General features: G+C 38.2%; 2 protein-coding genes across 2 annotated transcripts; both read right to left on the reverse strand.

Moving 5' to 3' along the window:
• Positions 1–247: 247 nt before the first annotated feature.
• On the reverse strand, positions 248–5,150 carry LOC146163402 (tetraspanin-1-like). The gene is made up of 4 exons (XM_083380478.1): positions 5,055–5,150; positions 2,516–2,701; positions 898–1,068; positions 248–397 (listed from the first exon to the last, which is right to left on the reverse strand). The coding sequence occupies exons 1-4, from the start codon at positions 5,148–5,150 to the stop codon at positions 248–250; spliced, it is 603 nt and encodes a 200-aa protein (XP_083236604.1).
• LOC146163403 (uncharacterized) lies at positions 5,113–10,439 on the reverse strand. The gene is made up of 7 exons (XM_083380479.1): positions 9,229–10,439; positions 8,986–9,082; positions 8,414–8,593; positions 7,685–7,885; positions 6,928–7,054; positions 6,166–6,251; positions 5,113–5,549 (listed from the first exon to the last, which is right to left on the reverse strand). Exons 1-7 carry the CDS (start codon positions 10,437–10,439, stop codon positions 5,295–5,297), a joined length of 2,157 nt encoding a protein of 718 aa, XP_083236605.1. The 3' UTR covers positions 5,113–5,294.
• Between the last annotated feature and the right edge of the window lie 2,561 nt (positions 10,440–13,000).

Below are 13,000 nucleotides of genomic sequence, written 5' to 3' on the forward strand. Positions count from 1 at the left end.
TAATAGTTCATTGCAGCTTAAGCTATCTATTTTATATCGGTCAACGCTTAGGCATACGGTTTTAATACACAAACGCTTTCATGTTGTTTTTTCAGAATTTAAACTAAAAGCTGCAAACTTACTGCGCTTGTTTCGTGCGCATGGAAATTTTAAAGGTTGAAAAGCACTGGTTTAGAAAATCGAATCAGGTTCCCAGTATAGTTTTTAATTGTTGGCTAGTTGATATACTTTTTCACCCTGATACACTTTATAACGTCAGCCACACCCGGTCTACGTGACATACAATAACAAAGCAAAGCACAAGAAGTAAGATGTGCAGGGCGGTCAGGAAAAGTGCGACCGAGCCCACTGCAACCACGTAATTCTTGACCATCGATCGAATTTGTCCACCGCAGCCCTGGCAATCAAAACAGATTTTGTTCCATGGCTTTATATTATGCGTAATATTAAGTTAAAATTGTAAGTGTAGTAGTGCTAAAAAGTACAAGTAAACCAGTAAATAACCCTGATTATGTTGTGTACACAAAGTGTATAACAAAAATGTACAAAAACGCGTTTCACTTTAAAGAATTGTAGCAGGGGTTCCGAAAAGCAAAAAGAAACAACTAATGCTTCATGATATCGTGTAAAAATGAATATGGTACAACACGTGGTATATATAAATTCAGTCATTTATATATAACTAAATAAAAATTAGTGATTATTGCAGGCGAACATAATACACTTATACATGTTACATAGGCCGCCTTTCCGAAAGCGCGAAGATTACTTGATCAATAATTTCGAAAGGCAACTGTGACGATTAAACTTAAACTTCAAACTGGCGAGGTTTCATAAACAAAAGCATATTGATTAATACCTAAAAGTCTTCCCTTCCTTTAATACGTGTAGGTTTACCTTCGATATGAAAGATCTGGTGCTGTTGGTATGTTGAGTGCAAGAATTCGAGCTTGCGACTACGTTAGATGGCGAAAGAGCACAACAAGAATCCGGCCACGGCTTGGAGCTTTTGCTTGAATATTTGCTTAAAGTGTAGTCGGAACCGTTGTTGTAGCCACAGCAGTGGCGCTGTTAACAATATAGGGTCATAAATTATGAACACCAATTTCATGCAAGGCTTTGTTTTTTTTTTAGATGTACCAACGTGGCTGGTTTAGTTTTAATGCATTACCGGTGGTTATTAAGCCAAAAAAGTCGGTACATATTGGCCGACAACTTCAAGGTCTTTGTACAATGAAGACTGTAACGTTTTTAGGCTTATTTGTTTGAGGCCTTTTCTGTTGTTATTTTAAACGCCAGGTAAGCACCATCAGCAAAACGCAGCTGCATTTGCGTTGACCATAATCGATAAGGTTTTTCTGTATAATTGATTTTCAAGTCTGCGTAGTCGGTTAAAAACAACCGTCCAACTAGGACCAAAAAAGTAAATTTGAATCCGCCTCCAGTGTCCCCACTCCATTTAATTTGCCCATTCTGTCAATTCCCGAGTCCTATTTCGACTCTAAAGAATGTACTCCGCCCTCTTACTTAACTCAAACAGGGTATAAAAACAGAAATTCACTCAAAGGGGGTGTCATATATCTCATTCATTCTAAATTCGTGGTTGGAAAATATTCCACCCTATGCTATTCCATCTTTAGAATTTACAGTTTGTGGTCTTATCGGTTTCGAATTAGGTTCTGCGCATGCGCACGTCGGACTCGGGGCTTAAGTATAGTCCAGCGTATAGTGTCAAGTTCGGCTCCAGCAAAATAAATTAACTGTTTAAAGTACCGATCCCCAAGTCCAAAATCCGACTCCGCAGCCCTGTTGCTTTCTACCCTGAAAGCAATAATTTAGAGGTCATAGCGCGCAACCCTGGACTTTAAATTCTAACAATAAGATACGGCCCAACAATTACGGTCAGAAATGACCAAATAAAATTGCACCTTTCACGCCTGGCAGCCTTTAGAGGCCTATTGTTGGTGGTTTGGGATTCCTTAACGATTTGACTGGTGGCTTTGCATCGGTAAACAACGGCTCTGAAATGAGCTGTTTCTACACCCGAGCTTTCATAGATATCTTATTCGGCGCGCATTAAGATAAAATTTTAATGACAAGTTTGTGCTAGCTGTTGTCGTACATTTAATAAAGGTTTCGAGCCCTCGGTTACAAATTATCAATTACTTTGTCGACCTGCAATAGAGAAATGTATTTTAAAGTGTTGCTCATAAAATATGAGCTGTGGTAAAACAATTTAAAAACCTTCTGCAGTATTGTAGTAATGCGCATTGCACATACTGCATATAGTGCTTTCTGTGCACATGTTTCGGTCAAACTTGACGGCATATATGACTATAAATAAATCGCTAGATAATCTGGCCAAAAAAAAGCAGTCGTTGGTAATCCTGATAACTTTTTTCAGTCTTATCTTTGTGAATTTATTTCCAAATCTTGTATAGTTTTTCAAGCTTTCAGGTTCCTATACGCTCAAAATCAACAGTAAACAAAGCCTACATGCACAGTAATAGGTTACCTCTTTTTGCATGGCGTCCCATGCTTTGGTAATGGTGGCAGCGTAGGGGTGCGAAGTGGCGTACTGGGACTTGACTGCCGACAGGGCTGCCACCTCCAAGCTGCGTTCGGATCTAACGGCGAATGTGAAGACCATGGTGGCTGACGATGCGTAGACAGCTGCAAGTGTGAAGAGCCCGACCGAAAACTGTGAAAAAATTCAACTAAATTTACTTTTATGTAGACAAAATCCAAAACCGGATAGTTTGTGAGTACAGATGTCGGATAACATATGGGTTTGAACCAGTGGTGAATGTAAGCCGAAAAATAATTACTGCCGGATTTTGCATTCCGGTAAAATATGAATTGCTTTTCCGCCATTTCAAAAAAATATTTCATTTTTTACAAGGCCATATCACAAAACTTCACATTGAACGCCTAGGCTAGGATTTTCAAAGTTGCAAGCTTTGTGAAGTCTGCGTAACTTAGCGACGTAATTTTCATCGTCTACTTTCATCTCAAATCTAAACCGATAACAAGTTGTATATCGATAATCGTTCAAAACCGTTGTTTGACGTTTGATCCGATCTTACATCAATTTGTGGATTTCGGTTCGTGATGCAACTCGGCTATTTCTATATTAAAACAGACTATTGAAAAAAGGCATTTCGACAATTAAAGCCATCAAAGCTTCAGAGCGTGAAAGCAAAGTTTGACTTAATGGCCCGAAACTCTTTTATTTGTATATAAATTTTGAAACACAACTTTAAATGGCGCTTGTCAAAAATTAAACAGCCAATGTTTTAGTGTCAGTTTTTTTTTGCATTATCTGGTGTGTCGGTTTTTATACTTTTTACAAATTTGCAGCTTCAAAAAAGCCTTGCAAATATTTTGGAAGGGACGATGTATACAGTCCCAAAGTGAAAAGCGGTTGGGTAATTTTCAGGCTGGAAGAACTTAACCCTTATCATACCAAAATCGTAAAGGAGCGGGCTCTATAAATACCACGCCAGGTGCGACTGTACCTAATAGCAGTTATATCCCGCGGAATCTCGCGCAAGTTAGAATGAAGCACCTGCGACGAGTAATGCCTTCCATTTTTCGTCGCAATTCGATAATAGAGGCTTTTGGGATGTTTGGCTTTTTGCAGGAGCGGGGGTTAAGTAATTTTCTTCCCGAAACGCATGACAATTTTCAGACATGACGTCACAGCGGGACTTTTAAAACGAATAACCTTAGGAACATGAAGGTTATCGTTTGATGTCGTGCACAAATATGCAACTGAAATATTTGTTTAAAAACTTTCAGAGTTGTTCAAAGAAAATAGCCTGGTAAAAAATAACATTTTTATAAACTTTAAAATGTCAATAAAAAATTTGTTATTTATTTGTACATAAAAATAAAATTTTATGAACAAAATTATTTTTAACGGTTCGGCGTATACCTGCAAAAAATATTTGAGCGTTACGCCACTTCGGACAGTTTTCGCTTACCTTTACCACGGCTTTTTAGTCGGGCAATTCGGTTTCCGATATTTTGTGACGTAATGTCACATGTTATTACGTCACCAGTTTGACATGCATGACTTTCGTTGACAAATACATATCAACGGTCTTATCGTAGGAGTGGTTTTCAACATACAGCGAACACGCTTAGGTTGTAATTATGCGACGATACAAAGGTATTTTGAAAAATCAAACCAACACAAATTTGCACTTTCCATATATTCGGAGGCCTAAAAAAAAAACTTCGTCAGGAGTTGTTATATTTATTGGCGTTATACAAAAACAAACAAACAAGAGATGAACACCTGGTAACAAAAGAAAAGAAGAAACCAGAGTAAGCGATTCTTCACTTATTTACAAAAGGGTAAGGCAATATTTTGGAGCCTGTTGACAACAGACATCAGTTATCTTGTGTTGATAAGTAACAAGCTTTCAGGTGCTTAATAAAAGAAGAATTAAGAAGCAAGAGAACTTCATTAATAAAAGTAGAACAATTGTACACAAACACCAAAGATAAAACGCGATTTTGAAGAAATAAAACATCAGATTTTCTTTATTTTGAAGGTTCGAGCGGGCGTTAGAAACAAATGAAAAAGTATAAAAAACATAGCAGCAAAAGGTAGTTCAAGTTGCATTTGAAAAGGGAACATAAAACAGCATTATTTGCGGAACGTTAAAAACGCGCAACTTTTTTATACGCATTCCTCGGCGATTTTAAACGAAATAGTGTACATTTATGAAGTGAATTAAAATTCGAGTTTAGTTAATGTCTTTCCTGCCATCTTCGTATTACCACCGCAATTTACCGAAATTCTTGGAGAAGTGTTTGCTTAATATGTTTCGGCCATATAACCATATTAAACGGCGACCCAATTTTGGGGCTCGCCCCATGGGTTGAGAAACACTGTTTTTTAGACAAACGTCTGATACGGTGTTTACCCTCGTTTTTAACTCTATTTTTTTAAGCCAATTTAAAAAGAAAAGCCGTTTTGAGGCAAGTATGGCAACAAAGAAGCTAGAAAAATTAAGAGGGATAAAAGCTTTAAAGTTTTTAACAGGGTTCTCAAACTGGGGGGCGCGACGCTCTAGGGGGGGCGTGAAGACTTTGTAAGGGGGCGTGAAGAACTCTTCGAGAAAAAATATATTTTCCATTTATTTAATATTGTTTTCCTTACACGACTATCTCTTCCATCGTATCCAATGAAACATATTATTCGCATAGGGGTTGCCGAGTTTCAACAAATTGTTACAAAAGGGGCGCGGTCCCAAAACTTCAAGAACCGCCTTATATAGCAGCTATAGCTTGTTGATAATGCGCAAGAGGCTCTCGGGGATTTTAACGTCGCCGAGGCGCAGAATAAAGCCGCACACAAAGGCCATGGTCTTGGCGAGCGGGGGCGGAAAGGCGATGTTGAAAGCCCAGTAGCTGGACACCAGGGTTGCCAGGGCAGCGTAGAAATCGCCCTCGACTGTCACCTCATTCCCGTCGACGCACACACACTTGCTGAGGTCGGCGTCGATTCGGATGCACGGGTAGGCCAGGTCCGGTTGCTATGGCGACATTTGGTTTTGTTATTGTTTTGTTAAAGGGTTGTCATACGTTTTCGTGTGAAAATATTTAAAGATATTCAACTCTTCTAAGGAAACTTTTTAGGTTTTTTTTTAAGACCTGAAATTGGAAAAACTAGAAATGCTTTGAATGAAATTTAAAAACAGAATAGTAAACGTATTGATGAACCTACTAGAGTTAAAAAAAATATTTTACAACGGCTTCTTCTAAACATATAACGTAAGCTGCAAATAAAATAAATTTAAAGAGTGTTCAAACTGTTGAAAAAACATAGAAGTCTTTTCAAACAAATAGCGATTATACTCCTTTTATATTTTAAGCTTTAATTTCATATTTATTTTTCGGTAAAACATTTTAAGTTTTTCACCAATGGCATTATTTTTTTATTTTTTTGAATATTCATTAACATCATGGAAAATTTGTTTATAATGGGTTACTGCGCTACTTAATACATCAGGTAATCACTGGCCAAAAATATTTGTTCATCACTGCAACGAATATAGATACCTTTATATTAAGATGTTTAAAATAACTCTGCAAGGCAAATAATTGAATCAATAAATTGTTCAAAACTACTGGTTGCACAAATGAACTTACCGCTTTGTACGCTGCAAAGTGCTTCACGTTTTCGCAAAAGATGAGAGGAATTTGGATTATCCAAGCCGTCAGCGTAGTGTCTCTTTCTGCGCATTCACGGACAAGATTTTAAATAAACAACCCGGCAAATGAACATTAATTAAACAAAAAAGGCACCATTCTTATTGAATGCACAGACAAGGTTTCAAATAAAGACAACTGTCAAAAAAACAATAATATATTTGATCAGGGTCGTGAGTTCAATCTCACCGCAGGCTAAATTTTTCGAGCATAGCCTTGCATGCACTTCAATATAATTAGACGAGAAGTTTTAAACCTGAAGGGAATTCTCATTTAGGTTGGGATTTTTTAGCTTTAACGGGGATTGAATTTGACCAAATAAAATACATTAGAGCTGTGAGTGAAATTTGGGTTCATATGCATATTTGATTCAAGTAATGAGGAGAGACCAATTTGAAATCTAAACATAGCAGGTCGTTTTCGTAAGCGAGAAAAAACTTTGACTGAAGCGTAGAGTTCCTTATTATTACGTCACAACTAACAATGCACTTTTTGAGCACTTCGTTATTTACTTTGCCGCTGGTCTATTAACCAATCGACTCTTGTACATTAGTCAAGGGTCGTTACCTCGAACCTCAGGAGTCCAGTCTTGCCTTGTTAATCTTTAATCGTAATTAGGACGACTGATTTTCGGTTTGAAAGTACCCGGTATATAATAAAGTCAACATTTGTTTTTTTTATTTGCTGATTTATATTACCCACCAATCAATTCAACGAACTCAGATGGTAGTTTGTTCGGGTTGAGGTGTAGTTTAAGTTGGGAAAGCTTGCTGAGTCGTAACTCGACAAGGACGTCTTTGCCGGTGAGTTGGCGCATTTCGTGAAGAAGCTGTAAACAAACGGGTAAGATAAGGAGGGTTATATAGGTTTGTGATCGGGCCCAGCAAAATACACAAAGTACGCTACCTTTTTTATTACTTCGCTACACCCTGCTAACAAAAAATACGAAAAAAAACCTACAGGAAAAGAGTCAAAAAAATAAAAAAATAAATGTAAAACTACAATAGACACATCTGTGCCAAAAGTCAACACTTAAAATTTGGACGCGGTAATCGTCTGAAAGTTAAGTTTTTTTGAACGTGTAACGTTGGTGTTAATTTCGTCCGCGTGTTTTTGCTTTGTTGGACAATGTTTAGTTTACCCAATTCACCCTAAAAACACCAAGCTATGTCAACAATAAATGTCTTGCTTAAAATAACCAATATTGTTTTTATATATATGGCCAGGCCAACTGAAATGAAATAAATTCTGTTTTTCGAGCCTTGTGTGATTAATTAATATTAGTTGCATATTTGCACATCAGTCCAATCGAGAAGAATGTAGTTCCTAATATTACTAGTATTATGACGTCCCACTACATCACATAGCTGAAAAAATATGGCCCACAAGTAAACATCCTAGATCTGCCCCACATGTATGTCGCACCATTTTGTAGTGAAAAACAAAATGGAAAACGCACCCATTCGGAATTTTTCAGCGGCAGGTAAGTTTTCAAGACGTTGGCTAATTGGTCTTTGTGCTGCAATTGCTTCCTTCTTTGCTCGAAGGTGCGGTTAAGAGCGTTCCTCACAACCTCCACTGAAGGGTTGATCTTCTGCATTTCTTCTTGAATAACACGGATGTGCTGACCGGTGACAAGGTCGTCCTGAAGGTCGGGGTACTGCAAGGCAGGGGTGGGGATCAGGGCATGGGCAAGATAGACAAGCAAAATATAGTGCCCATGTGAGCTTAAAATGACGTTTCTTTTTTTTGTGAACTGATTTAGAGCTGACTCACCAAAAATACACTGTAAGAGGTGTAGGTGCTTTTAAAGCAAAATCAGTATATTTGTGGGGTTTAGCGAATGTTTATTTTTAGAAGTTGTTTTACAGCTTGGGTCTTACAACATTTTTTTGAAGACCACTAATATAGTGGTAAAGCAAAGGGTCAAAACAAGAAAAACATAATAATTTAGTAGGAAATGATAGAATTGCAATTTGTAGCCCTTTTTGGCAGGGGCATAACTCACAGGCCATAAATATCCTACACCTTAATATGCATGAATCACTAAAAAAAGGCATGATTGGGGCATACTTATAAAATCAAAAATTATTAGTGGCACACTTCCTTACCTGACAATCAACCCTAATACACAGTAGGGCAATATGTAAAGTATTAATATTAATTAACATTACACAAAAAATCTTACCTCCGCTGCCAGTGAGTCAAAATGCCGTCTGGGCCGAAGAACAAGTGGAAGTGCTGTAATATCTTTCAGACGCTTTCTTTTTGCAGAATACTTTTTCTGCATCAAGAGTCGCGTTTCGTTTTTGGGGCACCGCCTTCGAAAATCCTTGTAGCGATTTCTGAGCATTAGAACCCACGAGTTCTGAAAGGCAATGAGGTAGTCTGGAATGTCTTTTCAGAAGATTTAAACTCCTGCATAACCTCCGACCAAAACTCAATTTGCTTTGCCTTTAAGTATCTCACTATATAAAATCTTCTAAAAATTCAGATGGCAACAAAAATCAGAATTGTTATCCGTTTTACTCAATTTCTTCTTGTAGCATATTATTAAATTGCTTTAAAAAGTTTATTTTGTGTTGCCAATGGAAAATATTTAAATTGTTATCAACTACCCCCAACTATTATTACTACTTGGATTGGTGTTATGTCAGGTAATTAAACATCACCATTTCTAATCATTCCTGCCTTAGACAGAGTAACTTATAACTGCTACTTAAAAAACAATATATATCATTTAACAGAAAAAAAACTTACATAATATGCACCTTTAGTTGCAATGCGGTCCCGAAGGACAGGAAACTTTTCCACAAGAGTATGACCAACAATCCGGTACTGACATGGCTGGGGATACCTACAATACAGAAACAAATTAGACAATCCATCGCAAAACAAACTGCTATAATATAATTATACAATGTAATCATTTAAGCCAAAAAAATTGACCAAAGAAATAGAATACAAATTGACATCACTAAAAAAAGTTATTTACATACTTACAAAGTGTACTTGGTCATTGCATTAAACAGAATGTTGACAATTTTGTTGCGGATTCGACTCAACACGTAGGGCCAGGTACCTTTGGCCACCATTTCAATATGATCAGTTATAACTTGACCGAATGGAGGCAATTCGTAGGTGGCTGGCCAACCTTTAGTCTTAAAAGTCCATTCGTCAGACGATGAATCAGTATTCGATTGACTGGATGTTGCTTGCTTTCGCTTCTGTTCCCTTTTGACAATTTCAAGTGTGCTGTTAACTTTCTTCCTTGACTTACCAATTGAGTTTTTGCTGCATTTAAGCATCTTAATGCTTCCACCACTAATCTCAACTGGTTCATCAGTCTTCTGGCTCTTTTCAAGAGAAGATAGATCGTCGCTTGGCAAGAGGGGCTCACTCTTATCGATGCTTTCAAGCAGCTCGACAGTTCCGTCGCTGACTTCCACCAGTTGCATCGATTTTGCATCCCCGTCCATGTCAACAATGCTTGACGCATCGCTTTCGGTCACATCACTTTGGCCAAAGCTTTCAAGGTGGTTTGAGAAGTTTTTAAAACTATTGTGTTGTGTAGAGGCACCTTGGTCTAAGTGCAATAAAGTGGAATTATGATGTGCTGGTGGAGCGTCCAACTGCAGTTGGCAGCTATTGTGGTGTGCTGAAGGAGAATTGTGTTGAGTTGAGGGACCAGGCAAAGAGGTATTGTTTGTTTGTAGCAAGCTGCCATCTAGGTGCAATAAAGAGGGGTTAAAGGGTTCGTCAAATACAGAAAGCAGCCTTAGCTTTGATAAGGTAGGTGGAAAGCTATCTCCTTTCATCACATCAATCCATTCTTCAAAGTTTTTGTTATACAGCTGGAGTCTTATTCGTGAGAAATTTTCAATGTTAAGCTTCATGATTGCCTTTGACATCAGTTCGCCAAAGTTCCGCGCTTCTATTACAATATTAAGGTTTTCATATTTCACAAGGTACTCTCCCAAATCGTAAGATTCAGGATTAATCGTTCGGTACCTGCGCGGTTTCTTGTCTAGGCCACCATGATATCGGTACAAATGTGTCCTGAAAGCCTTGTATGTTGAACAGCACTTATAGCATTCTGGAATTTTGCAAGTCAGATCTTTGAGGTCAGTGTCTCTATGATCATTGCGAAGATGGTAGAGCAGATTGCTGTGTGATGTGAACATTGCCTCGCAAAGGGGCGATGGACATTGCATGTCTATCGTGGTTGTGAAAACAATCCAACCACAGATTTATAAACAGTTCAGCTGCAAAAATCATAAAATACTACTATTCTAATTTTAGAGTTTTTGATAGTAGTTTCAAGTATGATTGATATAGTAATAGTATGATTGATATATAGTATGATTGATAGAGCCAAAAGCATAACTTACCAAAAATTGTATGGTAATTTGTTCCTATTCGTTAACTCACTTGTTTTTTATGTTTATTTTAAATGTTGAATGACCACAAATCAACAGGCCGGATTTCCATTATTCTTGCTTGTCAGTTTGGTGCAGAGTATAAATGGTATTTTATTCTTTTTAGACTCGCCTAATCAACTTCTCTTGCACTTCTACCACCAACTATGCAGCTAAATAATTTCTGATATTGTCAGTTGCTGCGTATGCATGTCTTTCAAAACACGTGGGATTAAACACATATTTAATAACAAACCTAGAAGTACAAAAATACTTCTGCAAAACCAACAAGTGCGATTACGCCGTATCTACATTATTGAACAACTTATTCCTTTTGCGCCAAACACTAAGCAACTCGCCAGTACGAAAACTCCTAAACAGTCTATCTAATTGACGGTTTCAATGGGCGCCGTTGGTCTGCAGTGCGCACATAAAAAGGTGCCGACAATCCTGTTTTTCGCCGCACTGCTTCTGTGCGCTGTTGTTTTGCTGAGAAAGCAAATATCCTAAAATTCAGGCAGCCTAAAAAACTGGAGCCTGTCGCCCTTTTAATGCCCTACTGAAGTCCTAAACTCTTGCTAGCGGTAACTACGTAGCGTCGGACAAAAGGCAAACAAAGGGTGGGAAAAACGATACGAAGGGTAGGTCGAGTGGGAAAAAGGCAGCGGCGGATTTTAGGAGTGGCGTTTTTGAGGGTCGACGTATTGTAGGAAAACTGAAGGTTGGTTTTTCGCGATTGTTGAACGACTGCTGGACGACAGTTTGAAGTTGTTTTGAATTTGACGCGACCAGGCGTTACCGATTTGCTATGGCGACGCTAATTTCGACGCGCGTTACAAAATTCGACATTTCTATACAAAACACCCAAACTTTACGTTTTACAATGCTGCAAAGTGCAGGCATAGGCAACATTATAATTTGCAAAACACCCCCATAAAGGGGAAATAATTTACCTGAATTAGCGGCGAAGTCGTCCGTTTTGCAATGTCAATATATCCAATAAAAACAAATACCAATCATAACACCTCAAAGCTTGTTGTAAGATATTATGTTTTAGTTCGCGAGACTAAAGCTGGCCAAATACTGCATTTAAATATTCCATTCGGCGACTATACGTTTTTGCATACGGTACCAGTAGTGCTATATGGCAAAAAAAACTTTTCTGTTTATATTCCTTCACCCGTCAGGTCATCAAGATATAAATTGAGTTATCTGGAAATACAACCAGCATTCTAGCCTACTTATATTTTAGCTTAGGCTTAGTTGTTTTTCAAAAATGAATTTTTTATAAGTGATACTTGAATTGCTTTTTCGTCACCGTACAATTAGATGATGTCTATTCTATCTACTCGACCTTTTTGGTTTGTAAATTCATTATCAAAATTCCAATAACCCATTATTTTTTTAATCATTTTTTCTGTTAATCGTAAACAAAAACTCACCAAGGCGATGAGCGCTTTGTTGTCCTTTAGGGTGCCGGCCAGGCCCCACAGGCTAACCACTATTGTAATGGCGCCACCCCCGATGAGACAGTAGGTGGAATCCTCAAACAAGTCGAACCGCGTCAGAAACAGCTGGCCAACGCGCGACTTAAAGGCCGAGTTGGCCCAGGAACCAATCCCGAGGGCCACAGCGCCGCATATCTGAATGTATAAGATAGATTACACTACGGCAGAAACAATATTAGGATACGACAGATTGCATGGCTATTCGAAACATAAAAGGCCCCCAATTTTCTGACACGATTTTTTTGGGGCCTATTTGTCCACACCAAAGCTTATGGTGTTTATGCCGTCATGCCATTGTTGCAGTGTTTAAGAGATTTTTCACAAGTGATTACAGCTCCCGTTGGTTGCACAAAATAGCTCGACACCTTTCATTTCAAGCTATCAGTTACCGGTAGTCTTCCATTTATGTGTGAACTCGATAGTTTGCAAGAAATATAGTTGGCATATACAGACTGTCAAAATTTAACATACCGGTACTGCAAATACTACTCAAAAAGCGAGATAGGCCTAACCAGGCAAAAGGAGCAAAATGTAGACTGATAAATGAGCGGCGGGGGTAAACAAATTTCAAGTTGTGGCAAATTGTGTTTGGCTTGCTCAATGCCAAAGCAAACCACCAAATGTATACCGACCAATTAACGGCCCACTTGTAATGTAGTGACTTGTTGATATGTCTCCAGTTAAGCAGAACAAGTTTGGATGAAGGGATCAGCAAAACAACGCAACCTCTTAGGAGCCAGTTGGCACTTATTCTATAATGACAAGTAATTCAGCGTAACGCTGTATGAATGGCTGAAATAAATACATCTATAATCGTTGTTGAACACCAGCAGCACGATTGGATATAAT

The sequence above is a fragment of the Ascidiella aspersa genome, chromosome 2 (assembly GCF_963924565.1).
Source record: "Ascidiella aspersa chromosome 2, kaAscAspe10.2, whole genome shotgun sequence".
NCBI lineage: Eukaryota > Metazoa > Chordata > Ascidiacea > Phlebobranchia > Ascidiidae > Ascidiella > Ascidiella aspersa.

Bases quoted from the DNA above. Each gene is read 5' to 3' on its own strand.
- LOC146163403 (XM_083380479.1), bottom strand. From the start codon at position 10,439: ATGCAATGTCCATCGCCCCTTTGCGAGGCAATGTTCACATCACACAGC. The intron at 7,055-7,684 runs GTGCGTTTTCCA...GTTTGTTTACAG, and splicing joins CGCTGAAAAATTCCGAATGG to CTTCTTCACGAAATGCGCCA. The intron at 6,252-6,927 runs GTGGGTAATATA...GTGAATGCGCAG, and splicing joins TGAGTTCGTTGAATTGATTG to AAAGAGACACTACGCTGACG.
- LOC146163402 (XM_083380478.1), bottom strand. From the start codon at position 5,150: ATGGAAAATATATTTTTTCTCGAAGAGTTCTTCACGCCCCCTTACAAA. The intron at 1,069-2,515 runs GTAACCTATTAC...TATTGTTAACAG, and splicing joins GGGACGCCATGCAAAAAGAG to CGCCACTGCTGTGGCTACAA. The intron at 398-897 runs GTAAACCTACAC...TTTGATTGCCAG, and splicing joins CCAGATCTTTCATATCGAAG to GGCTGCGGTGGACAAATTCG.